Source organism: Puntigrus tetrazona, chromosome 13 (genome assembly GCF_018831695.1).
Source record: "Puntigrus tetrazona isolate hp1 chromosome 13, ASM1883169v1, whole genome shotgun sequence".
Classification (NCBI taxonomy): Eukaryota; Metazoa; Chordata; class Actinopteri; order Cypriniformes; family Cyprinidae; genus Puntigrus; species Puntigrus tetrazona.
In genome coordinates, this window is record NC_056711.1 from 12,144,638 (window position 1) to 12,172,453 (window position 27,816).

Consider the following 27,816-nt stretch of genomic DNA (forward strand, 5'->3'; position numbering starts at 1 on the left):
GGAGCGCTGATAACGCGCGCGGGGTGAACGATAACACATCAGACAACGGCACCTATTCACTCCTATCGCGCGACAACCTCCGCCACGCGTGGAGTCCTGAGTGAAAACCGATCTGTGGAAAATTGGGGAGGAAATAGCCTTCCCGGGATCAGCGTGGCCGTATAGAGTTACGGCGGAGGCCCCTCCCCCTGTCTGGCTCGCTCTTTTTTCTCAACCTCTCGGTTGGCTTTCCGAGAGGGCTCGATCCTGCTCACGCTCAGAGCGCTGAGAAATAGCAGGCAGAAGATGGCTGACTCCACCGGGCACGGTGAGCCCACAGCAGCAGCAGCAGCAGCATCAACTTCACTGGGGCTTCTCGCACGCCTGCCATTCGCTGCCACTCCGCAACTCTGAAACGGCCCCGCCTCGCTCCGTGCCGTGAGCCCGCGGGGTTTTTACCCCCAAATATTGACAGAGATTAAAAGAAAACATGGCTGAGATGGAGAAAGAGGGAAGACCTCCGGAAAACAAGAGGAGCAGAAAGCCAGCTCACCCCGTGAAGAGGGAAATTAACGCAGAGATGAAGGTAGGTTGTGCGTGCGCTCTCTCACTGGTGCCCATAAAGGCTTGTCATTTTTGGATGCGTTGAGCGCACCGCCGCTCCGCCCTCGGACTGAATATAGAGAACCGATTCATTCAAGCACTGTGTGTTTGGGGTTAATCAGCTAACTTTTTTTTTTTTTTCTGGGTTTCAGAACAGGTCGGCATTATTTCCCCTCGTTTCTTTTTTTGAGCTTAATTCACACACCTTCCAAACCACTCTAGTCTTGCTTTCCGGCGCTTGAGATGATCTATTTTGTTTATATTGAATTATGGATTTTACTTAAACACATGTATATGCGCGTTGTATCTCATATGCTCGTAAAGTATAAAATGTCCACGGTCACATCACGAGAAGGTTTAGAGTGAAATCCCCTTCTGGCTCCACCGTTGATGGAAAATCCAGTGCGTCAGTCTCCGCGTCAAACTGCTGCGTTACTACTACTACTAGTACGTTACTATCACTCTGCTAAACAACGCAAATGTACGAAAACAGAGTAAAACTCGATAATTAAATAGAAAACGTGTTGGAAGGGCGCAGCTGTCCAGCTGTTCTGATTGGAAGCGCTGGTCACTCCAGATGTTCATCTGTTCAACACTAACTGAGCGCTGTCTGCTCGTGACAAATGCACATTTAAAAAGCCTTTTGGGCTAATTGGTACATGCAATCATGGTTTGGTTCATTCAAGAGCTAGGAGATTCTTTCACTTTTTTGTTCTGTTTGAGCGGAGCCGCGCATAAGTGTGTTTTGAAGGCGCACACAGGCGCTTTGTCTTCTGTTTTCGTGGTGCTCATTGTCTGAAGCGTTTGCATCAGCTGCCATGCAGCCTAATGTTTTGGAAACGCCACAATTTATCTGTGCTTTTCATCAGATCGAGCTGCATTCATTTCGATAGCACCGTCGTGGTATACAGGGACACATTTCGTTTAGTGTTATTATTAATTAGATAACGTGTTTCGGTCACAGTAAACGCGTGTGTGGCTTCGGTGAATTTGCTCCGTTCGCTTTCTTTCTTGTCGGTGATTATTTGACGGAACCTGCGCGAGGCTCACCGGTCCGCCGGGGCTCTAAATTTGACAGATATTGATCGACCTGTAGCGGAGATACACGCGTGCGTCTCCCCGGTCTCCTTAAACGCCACCGATCTTTCAGTTTGACGTAACTCAAGCACGCACGCACGCGCGCGCACACACACACACAAGAGAAGGATGCAATGCTGCCCTTGCAGAAAACGACTCATTCCGGAGCGGTTACTTGTAAGATATAAGTTATTGGGGGTTTGAGGGGCCGGAACCCTCCTAAGTTATTATTTAAAATAATATGTCAGTTGTTATATTATTGTTAGTTGCGTTTAAAATGATTTATTTACGATTATTGTACATTTTTGAAATATGAATCTTGAAATTCCATTCAGGTTATTCTGTTTGACTTCATCTCACCTTCCATATTCATAAAAAAAATAAATAAATCTGGGAATATAGAGGTTCTCACTGTGATATCATTTCCTGTTTAAGTCAAATGAGAACAAAAACAGCTGCATGCATGTTGACTACATCACTGACTTTGGCTTGGCTTAATTTTCTTAATTAATACTATAAATAACTTTACTGTTTTTTATAATAATAACAATAATAAAAAATAATGAAAAAATATATATTTATATATTATTTGTGTGAGTATTACTTGCAGTTGTAATTAATACAAAATATGTAATAGATTTAAGTTTCACTTTGGTTCATACATTTTTTTTGAGGATTTTTGAGGAGGTTTGCGCTTTAGTGAATTGAAGTGAAAGTACAACGCCGCGTATGTAACATGTTTATACTGTCTTTCACACTGCTGACATTTCCTTTAATAAGGAATCAATTTTTGTACAGTCAGTTTTTGACCGAAAAGCATTTGAACAAATACCTTGCTTCTAAAACGGTGTGAATTCTCCATTTGTTGAAATAAGTTTTGCTTGCTTTCTGTTATGTTCTTTCCGTTCCAATACTAAATGTAGAACAAATAAAAACCTATCAAAGTCATTATGAAAAACATGATACATACATGACGAGTTGAAAAGAATTGGCATACTGTCTACTTATAAAGACCTTGAAAACAAAACTCAACTCTGTAGTATAAAGCGATAATATACCCATTTACAAAATAGGAGATCAAAATATGGCAAGAATAAGTTGGGCATATGGAAGAATTTTGAAAAATTGTCACCTGAGTAAGGTAGGCAGTGGCTTATTGATCTCAGTTTAAAGCCTGTAACTTATCTTTAATACATTAAATTCAGTGCAATTCAGTGATTTCTCCTAAAACTTCAAAGCTGTCACACACTTTCATCTCGTTTTCTTCTGTCAGTTACCGTGCTGATCTCCAACGGTCTGTGGTGAGTGTTGGCCTTGTCAGGGTGTTGTGTGGATGAGGCTGATCTCTGCCTGGCTTTTGACAGAGCGAGGGCCACTGAACCCCAACTATTTTAGGGCAAACTCTTTATTTTTTATTTACAGTATATCTATATATAAATATCTATATCTATATATAAATATAAATATATAAGACACCTTATCACACACTGATAGTGATCAGGCATATTTTTTTTTGGTAACACATACGTCGACACATGCAAATACAATATCAAATTTGCTGAGCATGCTGGGTAATGGCTGGTACAATAGTTTGTACATAGATTTAAAACAAATGAATATTGTGGTATGTCTTTTTTTGTCATGTATAGTGTACTAGCTGGACTAAGGCACAAGATTTCACATTTATATGCTTCATCATAGGAACTTGTCAAATAACTGACAGAAGTTTAATCATAATTGCCTCCTGTCCTGAAACACACAGGTGCTTTTCACAGACATCCACCCACAACGAACCTTTCTCACCCTGCGAACTTTCTCATTGGATTGTGCACATTAAATGCCTCTTTGCAAAAATGAATAATGAAGAGTGTTTTTTAAAGCAGTTATGTGATGAAGTGTGAGGTTGACTGTGATCTTATACACTTGTATTGGCAGGCCACTTGAATAATTTAAATGTTCAGTTTTAACTAATCTTTTGCAAAAAAAAAAACATTTAAAATATCATAAAATATTCTTTAAAATCCCTATATCCTCTATACATGCAAAGTCATGTCTTCTGAGGCATTGACGATTGAAAGGTTCCAAAGGGAAAAACTTTTGGGTCTCCCAAAGAACCTTTCAGCAAAAAGATCCATTTATTATGAGAAGCATTTCAATAATTCCCCAAAAATACTTTTGTGCAATGGAAAGTTTCCATGGATATTAAAGGTTCTTCCTTGAATCACAATTGTCAATAATGGCCTTTTATTTTAAGAGTGCATAATTCAAAACAGTGGTCCATTAATGTTGTTTTTTTAAAGATTAGTTCTTAAATTATTACGTTTGGTTTCCCTAACCCTGGATTTGTGGTTGCATCCGTACAACAACATCCCATATATCTTCTCCAGACACATGCAGGTGCCCTAGATACCCCATACAGTTACCACAGACAGACCACAGAGACGCCGCCACGGCTTAGGGTGGTGGTCCCATGCATATGCAAACGGTGCAGATGAACAATGTGCGCGTGTCACGCTCCACGCAACATGAAAAACAGGAAACAGCAAAGCCATGGAGACAAAACAAAACTTTTCCCCAAACATTTGCGTCAACAGACACAGATCAGGTTCTGTGGAATCAAAGCTAAATTTGATATGCGGTGTCAAGTAACCAGAAGAGGGTTTAGAGCAAGGGTCTGTTTGAGGGGTCTGAGATACATGCGCGAACAGGTGTCGGTAACAGAACGAAAATCACAGCAATGTTAAATACTTCCATCCCAGCTGTATTATCAAATGTGTATACCAGCTTTCGTTCATTTTTTCCTTCTAAAGCTCAGTGAGTTCAAAAAGGTATGAAACTGTCACTAAAGGCACTGATACGTTTACTTTAGATACTAATATGTACTATTTAGGAGTAAATAAGGTACCTTTCAGCTTTTGTGCCTTAAGACACCACCGTAGTGACTGATTTGTACCTTTTTCCCTAAAAGTATGTATAAATTTAGAACAAGTTGCTTGTTCTTTAAAGGTGAAGGAAAAGTCACTTCCTGTTTGAAGGTCTCTACCTATGTTAAAAAAACTCCCAACATGCAGAAACAAAGCATACTGTAACACATAAAGAGCGTGTGTGTATAAATACAATCTGCATTTTACTCTGCACTTCTCTCTTATTGCCTCAGTGAGAACTTGAGACCTGAGCATTATGAATTTCTCCCTCTCACGTATCAGATTTCCACCAACACACACACACACACACACCCAGCCTATGAGGAGTCCCTCGCTTTGGTGCTGTTTAAAACAAATCTTTGTTTAATTTTGCTCTTACTTACAAGAAATGAGACAAAGGGAAAAAAGGCAAAAGGAAAGAACCAGAGAGATACGGTAGATTGTACACAAAGTGGCCTTGTGGAGGATTATACCTCCGAGAGAGATACACAGAAGAGACGTCTGACAGTGTTGCCTTCATCTCCGTCTGCTTTCATGTGCAGCATGGTAAAATAAGCCCCGTGCTGGTGATTGCCCCGACGGAGAGGGGGATGAGAGAGAGGGAGAGGAGAAAGGAATGTATACAGCAATAGGCAGCCTAAGCTGTAAAAACTGAAAGCTGAGAATACAGGCCGGATCGGATATCAAGGAAGGTAGATGGAAATGAAAGCAGAGCGTAGTGGTGGTAGTGGGGGGAGAAAGAAAGAGAGAGAGAGAGTATGGAAGAGAGAAAAAGAAAGTGATATTCGGTATGAGAGAGGGACAAGAGAAAAAAGCAAGAAGGGAATGGAAAAGTGTGGGTTGGGAGGAGAGAGAGAAAGAGAGAGACGGGGGAAAGAGCGGTTGGTCAGAAGGAAAGTTGGTGAAGGGAGGAGGGAATTTTATCATGGTGTACAGTGACCTACTCTTGTTACCGAGCGCAGGGTGTCCGATTCCCCCCCGCCGTCACAATCACGGCGAACAGAGAGGGAATGAGATTTGCTGCTTCGTATCTTGTAACTTGTAACAGTCTAGCGTGAAAAGCGTTCTCTCCAAACATTTCCCATTTCATTTAGTCTCTACAAGGGAGGAAGCACAGTATTTTTCTCTCTCTCTCTATCTGTTTTTTTCATTGTGATTTTTGGGTTTTATCAGAGTGCGTGTAATTACCAGGCGGCCTTCAGAGGGGAGGAGCGCAGGGAATTTCAGATTGCAATTATGTGTATGGAGTAACATTTAGTGCCTTTGACAGAACTCAAGCTGATCGGCAGCACTATTAAAGACTAACTCACTGTGGTGATGCACACAAGGAAGTTTTAAACTATTAGTTGTCCTCTGTGCTTTCTAACAGTGGTTTTTAAGCTTGTTTTGTAATCAATACATGTGTATGAACAGAATTGTCCATGTAGTTTGAGTGGATAAAATAATAGTAAAAAATGTTAAGCTTTAAACCTTTTATTTCAATTAAAATGTCTTTTTCTAAAAGTGTTTAAATCAGAGACGCCTAATCTATGTATGGCCTACAAGCCAAAGTTGTCCTATAATGACCTTTGAATTGGCCTGCCATGCCATTTCACAAGAAGAAGAAGGAAAAAATTAGGAAATTTTTCTGTTTTTTCATGTCGTAGTATTTAAAAAAATATATATATATTTGATTCATTTTCAAATGTAATCAATAATATAAACTTGAATGCAATTATAATAATAAAATGTAATTAGCATAAAACAATTTAACATTTTTAAAAAGCATTTGTTTATTTATTACTTTTGGCCTGTGGACCTAAATCAAGTTTGATTTTTGTCCCTTTGCTTTTAAAAGTTTGAGCACGGGGCACCCTGTTTTTAATGAGAATATTTTTCTCCTCTTTTGAAAATATTTTATAACTCTCTTTCTATAATAAATCTATAAAATTAAGTAAATATGTATTTTTTTAATATAATAAAGAATCACTGTCCCCAAGACAAATGTGACCTTACCTTCGACCCTTTGGTGAGTACCTGAGTAGTTTTGTGACCCCTTGTTAACACTGTAAGTCAGGTGAGCCCTGTGGAGGAACTGTTGAACCCCTCTAAACTCAGCTCAGCTGGTGTTTCCAGACGACCAGAACTCTAGAAGTGCCACAAAACTCTTCAGAACTGAGGCTCAGGTGATTCTAGATTGATCCGTGCTGTGCTGATATAGTCTAGTAGGGTTTCCTGTGGACAGGGTGTGATTACTGCATTGTGACTGACCTTGTGAACTCAATCCTAAAACAGACACCTCACCTTACAGACCAGAGGCAGGACAGACACCTGGTGGCCATAAAGCAGCAGTGCAGGAGTGGAGAAGGGCTTTTCATCACTTTGTACTGTAAATTGCACATATGTGCTATTCGATGAAACATTATATTAAATCATAACGTATAAGATTACATTGAATTAGAGTGAATTCGTCATTTAGCCATTTTAGATTACCTGTCTATGTGTGTCCATGAAAGCAGTGCTATAGTGTACGCTGGTGAGTAAATACAAACCACATTAACTGAGTATGTATATATCCCAAAACACATAACAATAGTATGCTGCTTGACAGTTAATGCGATTTACTGACAGTTTCTTTGTTTGATTGACAGTTGTTGACTCGTGTCTCATCAGGTCCCGTCCAATCGGCCCCTCCCAGGGGCGGGGCAGGCAGGCAATCTCCATGGCAACTCGCCCTACTTGATGGTGAGAGCCTCCCACAGACTGACTAAAACAGAAAAAGTGACAAAAATAAATAATACATAGGAATAAATATGAATGTTTATATGCTTCCTTATGTCTTATGAACACATTGAGATTTTAAAACAGCTGGGAAAAATAAATAATTTCATATTCATGTATTACATATTTTTACAATTAAACTTATTTTTTTATTTAAATGTATATATTCAATATAATTGTATAATATCATTTGATTTACACTTACTCCATACATTAAATTGTGCTCTGCATATAGGTTTTTATTCATTAAACAAACATCCAGTAAAATATTTGACAAGTATAACTGCTCTTTTGAGGTAATGCGTAAATATGAGTCAGCAGATGCAGGATAAATGCCTTTTAAAATCTCAGAGTATGATGTTTTTTGTCTAGTAGGTTAAAGCTGCATGGATTCTGCTGTGGTCCGGTCAGCTATGATTTGTTAATAATGCTTCTTCCTCTCCTCTGTTCTCCGGTTGTCTGGCTTAGTGTTGTTTGCATATTTAGATGTTTGTTTGATGCCTTGGTCAGTCTATAGCCTCTCCAGATTTCTTTCTTAAAGGGATATGAAACGTTTGAAGCTATTTTCAGTCGGATTTGGTCTATCGATGAGCAAGTGGATTTCTTGGATGAAACCACTTTTTGGCCTTGGTTCACAGTAGCCATGCAAACATAAGATTCCCTGTGGAGATTTTGTTTATCCGCATTGCAAAATCTGCCACTCAGAGGTTTTTACATTGATTGTCTCAGTGCAGTACACCTCCCAAACAGACTGCAATTATTCACTCTTTCAGATTCCCTGTTTGTGTGTGTATGTGTATGTAGGCCTTTTTTAGTAAGAACGCATTATGAAATGAGTAATTCAGTAATCAAAAAATAGGTTTTAGTAAAATTAACCCATGATATGTCAGCATTGTCTGCAGTGACATAAATGAGGACGATTCCTTACAATAAAGAAAAGGTGCGAAAGGTAAAGTTGCGTTTTAAATGGTTCTCTCTTTTGCTCTCTCTTTATAGAGTTTTGCTGAAAACACCATGAATGAATTGCTTGGTTGGTACGGATATGACAAAGTGGAGTTACGAGACTCAGATGACATAGATATCCGCAACTACCCTGACGGAGAAATGCGGCAACACATCTCTGTACTAAAAGGTGAGATCTGGCGCAAACAAAGTATAAATTTGAAAGGCATGCAAAATAAGTGCAAATAGCAATGGATTGTATTTGCACTAAGTGAAAATAGCAGCTTTTTGTTAGTGATATGCTATTTCCACTAAGAGCAAATAGCTGTAAATTCTGTTTACATTATGTTAAAATAGAAGGATTTTCTGCTATTTCTACTACTTATTGCAAAAAGTGGCTAATAATCTGCACCTCGGTTTTGTAAGACAATATGCAACTTATTGTGTGTACATTTTTAATTAGGATTAAATTAGGATTAAATTAAAATCCCATTTGTAAGACACTTTGGAAAAAAGAATCTGCAAAATAACTAAATATAAATGGATGCCACCTTAGTGAGACAAAAAAGCCCTCCCTGCACCTATCCTAACCCTGCCTGATACTTTTCTTGCACATAAATGCTTTTTTGATGTGATTTGAAATTTGAAAAGGAAGGAAAAAAGTTTGCCAAAAGGTGAATTCGAACCCGGTTCAATCACGTTAAAATGAGTACGGCATACGTTTTAGTATCTGTGTCAGTATGACAGTTGACTGTCTTTTGTAAAGTTGACTAAACCAATCACGTGTGTTGGTGTGCAGAGTTAGTGTAAATAGACTCTGTCAACAAGGCAGGCTTTTTGTACTTAATGTAAAATAGAAACTTTCACAGTATTTCTGTTTTTACTGTATTTTTGATCAAATAGCAGCTTTGGTGAGCATAAGAGACTATTTTCAAAAACATTTAAAAAATGTTTCTGTTTAGACTCAAAGCTTGCATGAAATCAAAAAGGACTTTATTTACTTTTAGTCTTGATGGCAATAATTAGTTAATCTGCTGAAAAATAAACAGTTTGTCTATGTAATCTTTTAACAAAATCTGAACATTTACTTCGCTCTGGAATGGTATTCCTTTTCTGATGATGTCAGTTTGACGGCTTAGGGAAAATATCCTTAAACACACCCCTCTAACCTTTAGGTTGCTATGAGTGAGAGACGGAGAGGAGGAGTGCAAAAATAAACCCCGCCCTCTACTCAATATCTAGTTTCTGCTGGAAATAAAAATCAACTTATGATTCACACAGACTTTAAAATTTTAATTCAGAGAAAGTTTCAGTGTCTAACTATACCTTCTGGACCCTCTGAACACTCGACACTAATATGCATAATTTTTTTTTATCATATTATCATCCTTTAATTCCCCATAGGTTCTTTGTGGTAGATTAATTTCACAAACCTGTTTGCCACCGGAAAGAGCCTAGAGGGAATTCTAGAGCGGTAATAAGACAAAATCCTGACAAGGACAGGAACGAAAACAAGGACTGTCAGATTTTAAATGTTGTTAATAAAAGAATGCACCGTTAAATTCCTGAACTTTCTCCGTCGTTCCCCCGAGAGCCCTCCGATAAACCCACAGCTTTATCTCTGCACCCTCCGTGCTGTCTCCTGGCTGGCCTCTGTGCCAGAGCATTAGCGAGTCTTAAACTGTCAGCCATTTTTTCTGCGGCCCTGTGGGGACAGAGAAAGAGATGCGGAAACAATGAGCTGGCTAATTCCTTACTAAGTCCATACTCCAGCCTCCATTAAAGAAAATGGTGATTTAGGCATTAGACGTTCCCAGCTAGCACCACATTTCTCCAACCTACCACGCCTGCCATGTGACGCTCGCCGTAATTACTTTCTGCCGTCAGACAAATCCACAGCCGCAGATTACGATATTTCTCTATTGTTGGTTGACGTTGCTGGAAGTGGAGAGATTAGGGGAAGGACAATCAGACTTAATTAACTCGTTTAGCCGTGATCGTCTCTAAACGAGCATGCCGTTAGAGTTACAAATGGGCTTTTCTGCTATCTACCAGTAATCTGTTTGGGTGTCCTTGTTGAATCTTGTCTTATTTGCTGCAGGTGGAGGTGTGTATGTGTAGTATGTCTTCACTAGACTCTGTAAGAGCTATTTTAATCAGTTTTGTGTCATTTTGCAAGTCAAAACAGTAATGTGATGTGTGCGTTTAAATGATTGCTAGAGCCTCAGGGCCCCAGAGTTATGGATGACTTGTGAATTAAAAAAAAAATACAATGATTCTGAAGAAAATATGTTCAGTTGTGTTTGAACAATTCCTTATGCTGTAAATACTGACTATGCACACCTACTCTCACAGTCTATTTTACTTTTGTAATGTACTGTTTACTAGCAAATACTACATTTATTACTACTACTAATATACATTTGGTTTTATCCATATTTATAAAGTTATTGGGTAGTGATAGGGGAGTTCAGCAAAAAATAATCTGTCAATGCAAAAAAAAAAGTTTCTGAGGAAGAGCAAGTTATTTTGATTGAAATTTGAAATAGCATGTTTTTTTCTCTCAGTAAATCCAGTGAGAATGTAAGCAAGGTCAGTTATGGTTTCATATCGACTTTGATGGCCATGACAGTAAAACCCACCAATGACATTTCCCACAACAAATATAGATCCCACTAACCTTATGTATTTCACACTGTGACTGATTTGTGAAACATAAACTTGACTTGCCATTACCTCTCTCCTCTCTAGAGAACTCTTTGCCAAAAGCCTCCACATTAGAGAACAGCAGTGGTTCTCCTCCACACGCCAACAGCTCTGGCTCTACTCCGACATCACGGAATGGAGTGACAGCCGAGGCGTCTGCAAACCCCTCCTCCTCAAAGGAGCACGGAGGCCTGCCAATCATAGTGCCCTTAATCCCGCCCCCTCTGATCAAAGCACCAGCAGGTAAGAAACACAGGCAGTATTTGAGCATCTGACTTACATGCACACACATGTATTTATTCCTGATAGCGTACACAAACAGAGTTTTCATATTTGTATTAGGTTACATACTTCATCATTGTCTTTTAAACCAAACAATAAAACGGTACTGTCCCTCTGTCACTGTAACGCATGTTTTTCGACATTTTAACCATTTCCCTAAGATACTGAAGCTAAACGTGAAAGTTTCAGTGACTGCACAGACGTAATTGAAACATTAGTGTTTATAATACCGCTTGAAACTATGTATTGCTAAGAGCTGAGACAAAAAAGTCTGTGAGTTTGCTGTCAAAATTAAATTTGAGATAAACATCTGCCACATATTGCCGTATGATAACAGCAAAAGTGGGCAAAAAAGCACCCAAAAGATGATGTGATGTGAATCACAGTTAAGTGACGCAGATAATGCTGGTAGGTTACACGATCAAAATAATACAAAACATTTACTTATTCAAAACATTTCGGAGAGAAAACGGTTTCAGACAAGGCCTGCAGTCACGGCTTTAATCATTCTGGCGAATCTTTAATTGATTAACTGAGTGAATCATTCAGAGTGGTTACTTCAGCATACGTCAACATATCACTCACTTACAGAAGGTTAGTGAAACAATATTTATTCATTTTTGCTTTAATCGGTTTAGTAGTAGTATGTAATATAAAAATGCCCTTGATTATAAATGTAAATAAAATGCAGATGAGCGTGCAATGAGTCCACTCTCATTGTTTGGTGAGAGAGTGTGTTGCAGAGCAGCAGAACAAACTCATGGTGTCTGATGGGACGGCACCATGGTGAGGTGCATCCCTAAACCAGTGTTCTGTGCACTGGTGTATGTGTGTGTGTGTGTGTCTATGTATGTGCGCTTGTATTTATGTGTGCGTTAATGTGTGTGATGTGGTGAGAAACAGATGGTGTAGACTCGCTAACTACCACAGCAACAGAAGCCAACTCCCCCCTCCCCATCCCCGCCCCTAGCCTGTGGCCCTCTTGAATTATTCATGAGCATGCGCATAGTGACAGAGGGCTTTTGAAGTGCAGGTATGTACTGCTCTACCGCCGGATGTTCCACAAACACACACATACTTGCACAAACCCTCTTAAATTCAGGATTCGGATGGAGCAGTGAGGCTGTGCTGAGGAAAAACAAACAGAATTTCCATGGCAACCGTTTTATATTTGTATGTTTGTACTTTGAGGGTTCTAGAGGAACACTTTGAGTCTTTGTTGCTCTGTATGATGCAGTTTGTTAGGCAAGCTCTTTTTATATCTTTATACACCTAATCTTTTTATGTACTTTTTCCAGCCTGCTGAATCTAAAGGCATCTATACAGGCTCTCTCTCTTCTCATAATTAAGTGTAAAGATTCAGTTTTTTTTAAAAGCTTGAAAATGGGATGGTTTCAGATGAAACAGTTTACGCAAAAATAAATATTTTATGATTTTATCATTTACTCACATCCAGCTTTTTTGCATACAATTGAAGTGAATGGGGTGACGATGACCGACAAGCTCCAAACATGTCATAAATGCACATTTGCTCTTTTGGTATTTGGTAGAATAAACTAAATCAGTCTGGGATGTACGCTAATTATGACAGAATGTTCTTTTGAGTGTGTTATTCCTTTAAATCTTACACGTTTTATACAGGAAGTTTGCATAAGTCATAAATAGGTCTCCTCGTTCCCCACTCATATCATTGGTTAAGCTAATTAGGCAGCTTAACCAGATTGTACTTTTCTTTTGTTTTTTTTTTGCAGCTAGGAATTTAAAAATGACTATGAAAACACTATCTTGATTTCTGGTTCTTTGCTCTGATCTTATCGTCTTGTGCTGATTAGTTTGATTTGGTCGGTCAGAAGAGGATTTATGGAGTTGTATGCTTAGCCTGTGGAGACATGTTTAACATAATTCTGAATCTTAAAATATAACTTGCTCATTACAAAAGAAAGAAGAAACAGAGAGAGGGGTGAGAGGAAAGGTTAAGTTTAATGGGCAGACATTTTCTCTCCACACACTCAGATTTATCTAATCATTAAGCAGCTGCTAGAGGGTGAGAGTGTAAAAGATCTCTGAGGAGAAACCATTTGATATGGGCAGACACATTAAAATGATCACACGCTAAATCTTATGTTGGGAGTCCCATCTTACAAAACTCAATCTTATGAAAACACCAAAAAAAAGCGAGCAGTTTTCTCTTGTGGCAGTGTTAGTTGCATTTGAATCAACTGGCTCGGTGTGTCTTTGTGGCCCCAACAAGCTCGCTCACCCCCATTCCCAAACACACTCACATATGCTCACACTTCAAACACCCAAACCCGAACACTTGTGCCCGCAAGCTTCTAGTTGTTAGTGGAGCATGATGGGAAAGATCTAACATCATGTGGCATGCGCTGTGATGTAGGCAGATTGACTGACGCACACACACAAGAAATATACAAACGTATATAGCCAAGATGCGTGCGGGGTGATGCGTGATGACAGGTTTCTCTTAACCCCTGTGGGCTGGTGAGGGAAAGATTGCCTTTGGTGTTCAAACACCCAGAGTATGTGTGTTTGTGCATTGTATGCTGTCTGTCTATAGTATGTTGGTGGTGGATGAATCAGTGGGTAAAAATAAATTGAAGTTGAGAATATCATCTGGTATATGATGTCTGGTATATGAGTATAAATGGCAAAGGCACTTCAGTCTATTCTTCTTTGTTAATAATAATAAAAAGAGATACACTGCAACATCAACATATGTTGATGTACTTCTCAGTAATTCAAAGAAAAACAAGTTTATGTTGGATGTGAACTTTCGTTCATTTTCAAAATGTTGACTGAACAGATCTTTTGTCATTCTCTCTCTCTTTTTTCTCTTTTTAGAGGAGGACACCTCTAATGTTCAGATAATGTGTGCGTGGTGTCAGAAGGTGGGAGTGAAGCGTTATTCTCTCAGTATGGGCTCTGAACTGAAGAGTTTCTGTAGTGAGAAATGCTTCGCTGCTTGTCGACGTGCCTACTTCAAACGCAACAAGGTAAATGCACAGTCTCCGCCTCTTCCTGTCCCCTCAGCCAATCAGGCTCCTTCTGTCTGATGTCACTTCTTCTGTTCTTCCCTAACCTTCATTTTTACTAAATTCTCTGGCTCAAAACTTTAAAATCCTTAATTATTTTATATATATATATATTTTTTTAATACATTTCAGACAGTGACAGGTTTGAAAGAAGCAGGTATTTATATAGTAACTCTCCTTAAAAACAGTTTTCATTAGGCCGTTGTTGTGACCAGCTTAAACAATAATACATTTTTAATTTTCATCCATTATTGTTCGTACTTCACTGATATTTTTGAACATGGTCGGTACACAAAGACAAGCTGATGGCATGAGTCATTTTTACATTTTCTACATTTCTAAAATATTAAACTCAAAGTTTTAAAGATGGGGGTAATATTGAATCGTTTTCTTTTAACATATATCGCTTTACACTTTAGATTTTTTGTATTATTTACAGTATACTTTTTTTTTACAAATAAACCATCATTTTGTTAAAAAATTAATTTTCATGGCAATGGATTAAATACTCTCTGTTATGTTTTGTTGAGGTCACTCAACCCTGTTTGAAAAAATTGCATGAATTATAAACAAACTGGCAATTTCTAGCTTTTGCTCAATCTTTTAACTTTGTTTCCGTCCTGTTCATTTTGTTGTTAATATGTAAATAATTAAGAGACATTCACCAGACCATATGAACCATTTCCATATGAAAGTCTATTTGGCCTTTAGAAGAAATATTTTCTTAAAACACAACACAATAATTATTTGGTTTTTTTTCTTAATTACAGAACTCAAAAGGTATAGCACAGTACAGCATAACAGCACTGAACATTTAGATTTAGACCTCATGCCATCAGAGTGAGACAGATATTGATTGTGTGTTTTCTCTTCTATCTAAGCTTGGATATGTGAGGAATTGCAGTGTAAGTATACTGTGTTTGGATTTCTCCTCTCCTCGTGTGTGTTAGAGACTCTCTTGTACACTTATTCACTGATGGAACTCATAATATCATGGACGCATGCAAACACACTTAGGCACACGCATACAAGCACACGCAATTGCAAACACACAAATACACCATCACACATGCACTTTTTCACACGCAAGAGTCTCGCATGCATGCGTACACACTCCCACATGCATGCATGTTTGTTCACAGCCACCCCTTGCTTAGTGTGTGGTGTGTTTGAGGACAGAGTGGACAGCATGAACAGACCAACAAACATGAGCTTTACTGGCGCTACACACACAAACACACACATATAAAGCTAAATGCATACAGTAGTCTGTGTCACACACACACAAAAAACATGCGGCTACACAAAACTGACATATGTATACATTTCCTAAATTGTTGAGCAGTGTAGATGCCCAGGGGCATAAAGCTTACAGATTTGCATAAAATATATATATAAAAAAAATACTTAATTTTTTTCTCATTTGTAGAAATCATAGGTTGAAGAGGTCATACATATTATTCACATAGCTGAATGTAGAAACATGACTTGAAAGTAGATTAAAGAACAAGCAGATAGATGGACATATTTTGATACTGAAAATACTTACTAGAACCTTTGAACCTTTCCACACAAACACAAAACGACTCTTAATTCCATGACAGTTAATTCAAAACTGTTAGAAACTAGATATATTCATATTTTTGGGTTATATTTTACCCCAAAATTAAAAACAAAAGCAAAAAAACAAACAAAATTTATAAAGGCAATTATATATTTTAAATTAATGGTTCTAAAAATGAAGCATATTTTATTTACTCATTAATTTTGCATTGTAACATTTCATGACAGTTGAACATTAATTAAACACCCCAAATTTTGATTATTACCATAGTGAATGAGAATTAATACTTATTACTGTTTAAAAAACAATTATGCATTATTTAAAGTATAGAATATTTATAGATTATTGTAATATTTATTATATCTAATGATTTATGTTGATTAAAAATGCACTACATTTATGAGAATATAATATAATTAATGAAAGAACAAACAAAAATATAATATATATATATATATATATATATATATATATATATATATATATATAGGTTTTAATTTACAATTTGGGGTGGAATTTGATTTGGACAGATTATCTTTTCTTTTGCAAAGTCATTTTGTGCAATGTAGATAAATTTATTGGAGGAATGGCCTGGTTATGTTTGTCAAACATTGATTTAACCCTATGAAGTTCACATAAGAGCTTAAAGTTCTGTAGTCTAATTTTTCTATTACAAAAAAATGTTATTAGAATTATCCTCAAAGTCCAGATTTTGGTCATTTATTTACTCACATATAAAAAAGAACGGTGTCTGCTGAGTGACATCATCTGATATGCGGTCAGTGTAGTCTGTGATTATTATAGTGTAAACTGTGAGGTCGTTTTGGCACGTCTGTAGACGTTTGGATGCTGTCTGAGGAGACGCGTCTGTGGAATGCCAAACGAACGTCTGGCAGGAGCATGTTCATTTAATCCCACCAATCATAGAGCTGTTTACTTCACTCCTTTGACGATACTCCTGGAGTTCTGCCACCACTGCGACTCCACCTTTATTTCTATAATTCATTAAGACGGGGAAACTCTATTACGCTTATTACATAGATTAAATGAGCATTTTCTCCTTCTATTTTGTCATGTACACCACAAGGTCAGCTGCAAAGATAAGCAGTATTGTGTTTGTGTGTGTGAAATAAGACACTGGGAGGGGCTGTGGGGCGGTGGGTCTGCCTGCGGTCTGGTGTTACTGCAGTAAATACCTGCAGCTGCTACATCTGCAAAACTCAAAACGGAAAAAGAGAAAGCATACACATGCATACGTATCTCTATCATCCCACCGGCCCACCTCAGGTAGTAAAATATCCTCACACCAGCTGCTTCAGGTGATTATAATTCCTCCCTATTAAAGGTGTGTGTGTGTGTGTGTATGTGTGTGTGTGTTTGTTTGTGTCTGAATAAGGAGTGTCCTCCTCAGAGGAAATGTGGTAAACCTCTGTCAGACACACACGCGCACACACACACACACACACACACACACACACACACACACAGTATTGTTATAGTATTGTGTTTATTGTGTCAGACAGAGGGCTCGTTTTACAGTGTCCAAATCCTCAGATTTGCATGTGTGTGTGTGTGTAGGTGCTGAGCTAATGAATTTTGACAAGATATTTTTAGCCTCATGAAACCTTAGAGTAACTGAATATTTGGAATACAGAGAAGTGTGCCCATATATGGTGATTTGTTCTGGACTGAGATGAATAGGACTGAAATGTATTTGTGATGAACAAGGCTGAGTAAGTACAATCAACTGTGGTCAGTCTAACTCTGTTCCAGTGAGAGTTTGTTGCAGCGTAGCTTTAGCGGCAAATTGTATCATGAAAATACTGTTATCAAAAGAATATATCAAAAACATTTTAATGCAAGTTCCTATTACAGTTGTTTTAACTGCTTTGGCTCAATTCTAGAAAGAAACTTTTTTTTCTTAAAATGGAAAGGTCTTTGAACACTTTTTTGTTCACACTAGATTTTTTATTAATTAAAAAAAAGGGATGTGTGAAAAAAGTTACTTCTTGCACACTTTGCACAATGAATTGCAAAGTGATTGAAGGAACACGTGCTGCACATAAAAAGAGCATTACATTATAACAAACTAACAATAAATTGTCTACAGTTTCTGATTATTATAAGTAATGCATTTACTTATTGAACGGTGGTGTCTTTTATCATATTGTCATAGTCTTGATTTTATAAAAACTATAAAAATCTTTACAAATAGTAAAATTGCAGGATGCTTTAGTACATAATAATGGTAATCATTAGGTAACTTGATATACATAACAATACATGGTATTATCATGAATGCAGAAATGACCAATGTTATATAAACTGCCTAAATAATTTAAACAAGAATTGTTGCATGAAAGAGAAAATAAAAATGTAAAAATGAACCTCAGTCTTGGACACCTGGGAGAAGCAACCCTTTTTTTAAAAGCCAAGCAGATGGACACACAGACAGACAGTCAGACCGGTTAGTGCTTCATGCCATAAAAACAGAATGAAAGAGTTAAATGCAACTCTGCCAATATAAACAAGAAAAAAATGGAGTGTAGACTGAATTGCCATATGCTGTGTGTGTGTGTATGCGTGTGAATATTCTTCAGTATTTTGGTGTGAGTCAGCATACAGACTGATGTTCAGCTCAGATGAAGCGAGAACAAAACAATGGGAATATGAAAGACAAATGATACAAGCTGAAGACGCTTAGTAAAGCCTGAAGTCACCTACAGTACATTGTGGGCACAGTCAGTGGTCAGCATCTAAACACACCAAAGGATGTCTTTGTGTGAGGGTTAGGTCTTTACAATTGAGAGACAGAAAAAAAGTCACTGGAGATGTGTGTGTTGGATCTTACTAAGTTAAACATCCTTTCTTGACTTTTGACATTAATTTCCTCATCTACTGGTTCATTCATGCTTCACTCTGCCTGTGCTTTTCTCCTGCACCGTGTGCCTGTGTGTGTCAGGAGAAATTGTAACTCTACTAAATGTTACATTTAATTACAGTGTTAAAATCTGACAGAGTGTAAATTATCAGCCAGTAAATGGTGATGTTGATTTATATACGAACGTTTCATTAATACACTCATAACAAATGAGGACATTTATACATTTGTAACCGGTAACTTAGTTACTGCAGGCTCACAAACGTGCAACTTATTTATTCATTCCTATTTTGAACTCTAGAGTACAATTTCTTTGCCTCTGAAACAAACTCTTCTAGCTCTGTCTGTGTGTGTGTGTGTAAGTGTTGAAGCTATTGGGCCTCTGCTTCCTCAGGTCTTGTTGCCATGGCGTTGTGACTCACGGTGCAGGGTGATTATTTCATAGCTTCTAGCCAGGAGAACAAACATACACACTCTCAAATCACTGTCTTACACATACATAGACATTGGCCACTCTAGCGACTTACATATTAGTGGATGCAATATGTCAAAGCAGTGGAAAAATGCTTGTATAGAGTTAATGGGTTAATGTCAGCTAACAAATTCATTGCTTCACCCATATGACAGATAGACAGATAGATAGATAGATAGATAGATAGATAGATAGATAGATAGATAGATAGATAGATAGATAGATAGGGTGTATGCATGGGTATTTCAGAATGTGCCTCATATGTGTACCCATCTCTGTCCTTGGAGAAGTACATTTTACCTGGCAATATGCAAAAGGCACATAAACACATACACACACCTGGGTTGGGTTGTGTGATGCCCAGATGGTGGTTGGCAGAGATGTGGTTGAAATGCTAAAGCCCAGGTGGCATAACACACACACACTGCAGCAATTTGGGGCATGTTTTACAATACGGAGGCACAGAGTTGTCTTCACATACACAATCGAGCACTGCGGTTTTTGGTTATTTAATAAGCCGTAAGGTTCAGTGGGTTTTGTGTGTCTGCATGTGGCTTCATCTGTGCTTGTGTGTATGAAAGAGGCTTCACAGTGCAAATGAATGGCGCGTGTGGTTATTTCTTAGAGCACCGTCATGCCTCAAGTCATTAAGACTGCGGATATGCCATTTGTGTGAGTGTTAAGAGAGTATGCAGCCTCATTAGTGCTATATGTAAATGAGTTGGCTCAAGTCCAGAGGGGTCACAGACACTACACAAAATAAAGACCGGAGATGGCAAAAGTGTGTGTGTGTGTGTGGAGACGGATGCTCTTCTGTGTTTTTTTGTGAGTGAGGTGTTTGTCAGCAGTGACATTCGGGTGCTCAGAGGCAGAATAAGTCATTGAGAATATGAAGGATATGCTATAAAAATCATTGTTGTCTTTTAATTATTTCTGTGCTATTTTGTGACATTTCTTTTAATTTAGTGTTGAGCGTTTCAGCAGTGTTTTCTCCACTAATCTTGTAGAATATTTCTGAATCTTTTTTTTTCAGCTTTTAATTGAGATATTAAAAAAATCTTATATAATTAAAAATCGTTCTTGCTTTAGTCTACCAAACTAATATATAACCTTGGATTACAGAATTTGAATGTAGACAGATACACACACACATACTCACTAACACAATATCTCTATTTTCTATATGTCTGTTCAGGTCAGCACATGTTGTTTTTTATTCTCTCACTCCATTTCTCATTCACATCATTCCTTCTTTCTTTTCTACATCTGTTATGTGTGTTTTTTTTTTTCAGTTTTGGCCATGCATAAAAAGGGACATTATGTTTTTCCTTTAGGCCAGAGAGGAGGAGGGCGTTCCACACCACAGCTTGTCCAAAGACACGCCCAGACTTGTCCTCAAGACAAACAGCGATGTGCTTGTAAGATATAAACCATTTAACACCCCAAAATTAGAGATGTAGAAACAGCAAATGCATATTGATTAAGATGATTTAGATTTTAGAAAGATTGTGTGATTGTGGCCATGTCTCAAAGTCTTAAGTCTTAATTCAGAAATATGATGTTGACAAGACATACGTCTATAATTTGTCTAAATATTCCTTAAAAATTATCCATGGTTTTAATAAAAAAAAAAAAAAACATGGTTTAATAATCATAATTTAATCATGGTATTTATTTTGTTCAACAAATGATAACCTATGCATCACCTATACAACAACAAAACACTTTACTACACTTCAATTTTACAATAATAATAAAACCATGGTTCATTTTTTTTGAAAGGGATGTTTTGGCATTTATGTTTTAATTGTGACATTTCATTTCTATTATTAGGATTCACCAAATAATAATAATAATAATAATAATAATAATAATAATAATACTGGCCAATACAAAAAACAAAACAATTACTTTCATGTTTTGACTGATAAACAATTAATGGTTGGTATAATAAAATACATAAGAAAATTCCATGAATTATAAATTAAATAAAAACTAAAATCAGCCATTTTAAATGCTACAAATGTATACAAGATACCAATCACAATATAATATGTAGCATTTCGGTATGAAAATTTTATATTAATTTTAAGATTTACATTTGGCAGTGTTATTTAATGATTCATGTTTATAAAGATTAACATTAACATTGATACCTATGAAATGTCTAATATTGCCCATTAGATGATGTTGTACCTATATATCCATCACTGACAGTACATAGAAATCACATGATTTCTTATTTGTTTTTTTGTTATATTTTTTGGAGTGTGGGGGGCTAAATTCATAAAGACTTAGCACTTGACACAAGACTGGTCAAATCACAAACTCAAGAAGACTAACTCAAGACTAGATCATGAGGTGTTCTGCTTATCTACTTTATTAGCTGTAGAAACAGTTTGTTATTTCTTTCTGACATTCCATATTTCATGTTTTTGTTTGCATTGAATGTTACCGTTTTCCACATGAATGGACAACTGGGGTATGTGCATGTGTGAGTAGGTGTGTGTGTGTATAAAATCAGCATATGGCTAGTCGAGAACAGACACATTCTGGGGTCAGAGGGTGTGCGTGATGGAAAAAGAAAAGCATTAGCACAGAAACTTCCTCTCTAACGTTGAGTTGGCAGCCGTACGTTAGCAGGTAATTACAGTAAAAGAGCGTACAGCTACTCGCAGCATGGTCACGGACATCGGCTTAACGGCCACAGCAGAAGTAAATGACAGTAATTACCTCTCAAGCATGTTAGAGAGAGAGAGCAAAGCAAAATAAGGGTGAGTGAAAGATTAAGAGAAAGAGAGAGACAGTAGAGAGAAGCGAGCGAGAGAGAAAAGAAGTCCATTAGGGTAATGTGCAGTAAAATTTCTCTTAGAGAGCCATGACTCGTTAAGTGGTCTCCATCTGTCTCGCTTTTTAAACTCAGGAAATATGAAAATCATTTATAATTGAGAATATCCAGGCACGCCTTCAGCTGGTTTGTGCATGTTAACTGGCATGGTCAGAGTTCCCACAATTCAAACAGAGCGAAGGCTTCATTTGAAAATCACATTGATTCATGAATGAGTGGTGTCTGTCAGCCTTGTTTTCCTCCGCATCATCCTGCGGCAGCAAGCTTCTTTCATATCAAATCACTTCAAGTAATGCGCTAAAGATTGGATTACCAATTCAAAAGCAGATGTACATTTGTTTGTAGATTCTCTAATTAATCATATTCATTCTCTTTTGATTTGTTCTAAATTGATACTTTTATTAATCGGTATTTTACTGTAAAAATATCTAAACATCCTTAAAACAAGACAAATTTAGTTGAGAAGCAACAGTAGTATAAAAAGACTTTCTACTGAGAATATATTTTGAAGTCACCCACTAGTTTTAAACATAAACCTCATTAAGAAATAGCATAAAATAGTTTCTGTACAGCAAGAAGCACTTTGGGGTAAAAAGGTACCCAATGCAAGTTTATCTTATTTTAGGTATGTTTATTTTTGCTTGAAAATAAGGTTACCATAACTGATTAAGAAACAATTTTACGTTTTGGAAATAGACTTGTATTATTATGCTATGTGAATATGTATGCAAGCGTTTCTCTCTCTCTCTCTCTCTCTCTCTTTATCCGTGTGATAAATGTCCATCATTGACAGTAGTGGCATATGATTAATGCCTTCATTATCTTCAGTGGAACTCTGGCTTTGGCAGTCAATTCACTATAGTCTTAAGAGAAATCTCTTTCTCTGCAGTCTGCTCAGGCAGGACTGAGGCAAATCACATTCTGATTCGGATTCAAATGTGGTATTGGCATTACAATCAAAATTTTAAATTGCCAATGCGTTAGTAAACAGTACACACAAAGCATGCATAGGGCTTTGTAACTATTGGATTTCCACTGCGTTCAGCCTGTGTGTAGTTATAGCATGAGAGTGTCATTTGTTTCTACTTCATTTTGGGGCAAATTCAAGAATGTAGCACATTACCGTATAGTATTTTAGCGTGAAACATGCCTGCTTTTTATGTTAATTAGGCTTGTTATAGACACTAATAATAATAATTATACCACAAGCTAGCACTCAGAACCAATTCACAAGTATTTGGGTGTGTTTGCACCATTACGTAATTTGCATAAACCTTTAGTAAATTGGGAGCTAAAACAACTGAAACAGTGCATGCAAATGAACAATGCAATTCATTCTTTGTGAATTCCCCATTCTGTGTGCAGTTACAGTAGTTGTGTTGCCAGGTCTGTCTTTGTCTACCTGCCTGTCTTTATGTCAAGCCAGTGTTTGCAAATCTCTTTCTGTGTACTCTACTCGCCAGGCCTGAGGCAAATTTTTTGCACTCAACTACTTTGACTGACCTCCTCTCTGGAGAGTGACAGCCTTATCAACTCCAAGACAGTTTTGTTGAGTGGTTGGACAGACATAACTATCCTGGCAGAAAGAGTGTCAGAGGAAAGGAGTGAGACAGAGGCTGTGTTTAATCATTCAATAATACTTCTTTCTTATAGGATAGTTATGTTGACGTTCACCTTTCTGTGGTTTGGCCCCCCCCCACCTTTAGGTTATTCTTTGTGTTAGCAGGACACGTCATATTCTTTAATTACCCAGAGTTCCCCAGTTCTGTCTCACTCTAACATGCACACGCAAACCACATTTCCTGTCTCACAGGTTTAAGCCCCTCGTTCCTGTCTGTCTCAGTCTGTTGTCACTGTCTTTCTCAGTTAGTGTCACCTGCAGTGCCACAGATACACACTCACATACACACACTCAAAATCCACATGCATAATTGCCCCTTGAAGGGAAAACCTTTTAGTTGTGGCTGTCAGAGTTTGACCCTGCAGCTTGCCTTGGGCAGCTGACTCCTGACATCCTGTAATGAGTGTGTCTGTGTGTGAGAGAATGCATGTGTCAAAAATACAGAAAGCCAATGTGTTAGGATGAGTTAGAAAACAATAATAAGGGAAATAATAATGATCTCTCTCTCTCTCTCTATATATATATATATATATATATATATATATTATATATATTATAATATTTATTTATTGTTATATGTATATAATTATATATATTACTGCTGTCAAACAATTTATTGTGATTAACCAACACATCCAAAAAAAAGTTTTTGTTTACATAACATATGTGAGTGTACTGTTTATATTTATTATGTGTGTATAAATTATAATTATAATTTTGTTTTGAATATTTCATGACATAAACCACATTTTCTTCAGACTTAGTTTGTTATGTTTAATGCCTGTTCTGTAAAACCCTAGTCTCATATAGATCTGACACTTCACAGAACACACACACTATCTCTTCACACATTGTGCTGTCAGATAGAGAAGGACAACCATACTCTGCCAATGATGTCTTAGTCCATAGTGTGCTTGGATTAGTATGTCTTAATATAAATATTGTGAAGTATTAATTTTTAGTTTAGGATGTTCATTTTGGGGTTGTTCATGTTACAGGTCTGCGATTGGTGCAAACACATCCGCCACACTAAGGAATACCTGGATTTTGGAGCGGGGGAAAGACGGCTCCAATTCTGCAGTGCAAAGTGTCTGAACCAGTATAAGATGGACATATTCTATAAAGAGACTCAGGCCGCACTGCCAGGGGGTTTATGTAACCCTCCTCTCCCCACAAGTGATACGAAATCAGAGAGTGCAGCGGGTGTACAGCTCCTTACACCCGAGTCCTGGAGTGCACCTCTAAACGAACTCCGCAGTCGCAAGGCACCATCACCAGGGGGTGCCAACACTGGAGCCGGACCTTCTGGATCCACCTCGGGGTCACCATCTGAAACTGGAACTGTGTGTTCCTCCTCGTCCTCGTCATCATCGTCATCATCATCTAAAATCCCCACACCCCGGCCCCACGAAAGCCCTGTGTTACCGCCACCTCCTCCTCCGCCACCGTTAGCAGGTTTGCATCCAGCTCTGGGTGTGCCACCCGGCAGCCCGCCGATGGTCATGACACCCCGTGGCCCAGTTCCTCTTCCTCTGTTTATGGAGCACCAGATGATGCAGCAGATTCGCCCTCCGTTCCTACGTCCCCCAGGCCCCAACAGCCCTCATTCCAATCCCATGATTCCTGGCATTGGGCCACCACCTCCTCCACGGACTCTGGGTCCTCCATCAAGCCCTATGCACCGCCCGCTCCTTTCCCCCCACATACACCCATCCTCCACCCCAACCCTTCCTGGGAACCCTCCGGGTATGATGCCCCCTCATCCCGGTGGCCACATGCCAGGCTTGCCTTTCCCCCCAGTTAACATGATGCCAGCTGGACACATCCCAGTTCCGCCCATTATGAATATTGGCATACCTTCTCTAGCCCCCTTAGTGCCACCACCAACATTATTAGTGCCCTATCCAGTGATTGTGCCATTACCGGTCCCCATACCCATTCCGGTGCCCATACCATTCAGTCCGCAGGCTTCTGGTGACCGACCAGGAAATGACGGAACGCTTCCGAATATTGCAAGCGAGCGGGGTGATTCAAAAGCACCGCCACCATTTTCTCAAAGCACCTCCAGAGGGGAGGGGAGGGATTTTCAGCAAGCCCCTCCCACCTCGGATACACTTTCGCCAGGATTTTCCAAACAGACGGAGCAAGGCAGGGCAAACGTGGCAGAGCTGAGAGTTAAAACTGAGAACTCTGGTAACGGAAGCTCTGGACACTCCCACAAAGACACACCAGCAGATGGAGTCATTGATTTAACAACCAGTCGTCGTTCCCGGCAACAGCTAGTTATCCAGAGGGCTGTAACCTGTGTGCAGGTAAAAGCAGAGCCCGGGTTAAGCCCACCACCTGCAGTTTTGTGTGAAACTGAGGTAGATGGGTCTGCTGGTACTAGCACAGGTACAATAGAAGATAACCACAGAGACAGTATTACTGAAAGCCCATTGGCTAGCGTGGCTCTGCCTTGTGCCGACCCGTCCTACTGCAGCGGCACTCCGCCACTTTCTCAACCAATCACATGCAGCGCCTCCACTGTTCCTAGCAACACCACCACAGCTAAATCTGAACCTGGCTCTGCTACGCCATGCAATGTGATTGTTAATGGGAGCTGTAATGTGCCTACTGCAGAGAGTTCAATCAGAACACCTCCATTAGAGCAGCGCCCTCTAGTGGACCCTTGCCGGAGGACTGCCACTGTGTGCGACGAGTCTGCAGGGGCCGATCTAGAAGGAGAGGACCTGAAAGAGAACAGCTGCTTAGCAACGGAAAGAGACTCAGCAGGTAAGAGAAGCTCAAATGACCAGTCTGCCATTACCGCAGTAACAGGGGAGGACAAACCCCAGAGCCCTGAAGATGACCCATCTGGTGAGGACCATGCCTACGCCCTGCCCCTAATGCCCAAACCTGGATGTGTCATTCAGCCCGTGCCCAAACCTGCTGACAAAACCGCTGCCATTTTGCCCTGTGGCTTGACAGCCCCATTAACAGGAACTGTTCCAATGGAAATGGAGCCTCCGCTGAAGAGAAGGTGTCTGCGTATCCGCAATCAGAACAAGTGAAATAGAGGACAGGTGAGAATTAGATATTGTCCACTTCTTTAGTTGTCTTAAGACTTACATCTGCCTTTACTCCAAGATTGCTTTGAACGCTAATACTGTATTTTTTGTTAAATTATTATTATTCAAAAAACAGAAAATTAAAAAAAAATTTGCACAAAACCCCCCCGAGTCTTTGCACAAAATCTGTATTTCTTCCATAAAACACAAAAAGTGATTTTTGAGAAATGTACTTTTTCACTCTTTTCTACACAAATAAATGTTTAACAAGATCTTTCTAACATCAAAAAGAAGCAAAATTATTATAAAAGTTCATATAAGTCTATATAACTCATTAATATATCAAACATACACAAGCATTAAAATGCATGCTGCTAATATTTTTTTGAAGAGTTGTGAGATACTTTACAATTTTAAACAACTGTATTTATTCTATTTGAATATATCTTAACATTGAATTAATTTACGTTTCAGCGTATCAGCATTTTGTGGAAGCCACAACACAATTTTTTCAGGAATCTTTGATTAATAGAAAGTTCAAAAGAACTATAATAATTATATATAAATGTCTTGACTGTCACTTCTAAACAATATAATGCATCCTTGCTGAAAAAAATCAGATATCATTTTATAATTTTGGAGCTTGACAGCCTCAGTCCCCACCGACACAAGGGAAGTAAATATTGACAAAATTTTGATTTTAGGTTGAACTATCCCTTTAATACAAAAACTTTTACATTTATCCATGTGTTGACCTTTTAGTCATATAAATCATTTAAACAGGCCAAAAATGACCAACAAGGCTGTATGTGACAATTTACCCATTACTCTTTTTTTTCTCTTCTTTCTCTCTCTTTCATTTTCCCCATCTCTCTCTTATAGAAATCACCATCTCACCAAAGGGATAAAGAGGACTGCACTTCAGCAGAGACCATCAGCTGTCCACAGACTTCATCCACAATCCAGCCAATCAAGATGTCAACTTGCTTTCTCCACTTTTCTAAACACGCACATACACGTTGCGACATAATATGGGCAGCAGTCTGCTCCGTCTCCA

The 27,816-nt window shown here is 38.4% G+C and overlaps 1 protein-coding gene and 1 long non-coding RNA gene across 7 annotated transcripts in view; one reads left to right on the plus strand and one right to left on the minus strand.

Moving 5' to 3' along the window:
- Positions 1 to 27,706, plus strand: sobpa (sine oculis binding protein homolog (Drosophila) a). Of its 6 annotated transcripts, XM_043256334.1 has the most exons (9): positions 2 to 565; positions 7,236 to 7,307; positions 8,340 to 8,475; positions 11,037 to 11,234; positions 14,133 to 14,284; positions 15,205 to 15,228; positions 20,575 to 20,658; positions 24,708 to 26,774; positions 27,642 to 27,706. In XM_043256334.1, exons 1-8 carry the CDS (start codon positions 470 to 472, stop codon positions 26,760 to 26,762), a joined length of 2,817 nt encoding a protein of 938 aa, XP_043112269.1. In that variant the 5' UTR covers positions 2 to 469; the 3' UTR covers positions 26,763 to 26,774; positions 27,642 to 27,706. The 6 variants fall into 6 exon arrangements, with proteins under 6 accessions (XP_043112271.1, XP_043112273.1, XP_043112269.1 ...); XM_043256336.1 differs by lacking the exon at positions 7,236 to 7,307 and having other exon boundaries at positions 1 to 565; XM_043256335.1 differs by lacking the exon at positions 15,205 to 15,228.
- Positions 7,210 to 27,816, minus strand: part of LOC122357111 — a 28,373-nt gene continuing 7,766 nt past the window's right edge. Inside the window, exons 3-4 of the long non-coding RNA XR_006252425.1 lie at positions 9,841 to 9,990; positions 7,210 to 7,329 (exon numbers count right to left, since the gene is read on the minus strand). This is a non-coding gene — a long non-coding RNA (uncharacterized LOC122357111). The remainder of the gene's footprint in view (positions 7,330 to 9,840; positions 9,991 to 27,816) is intronic.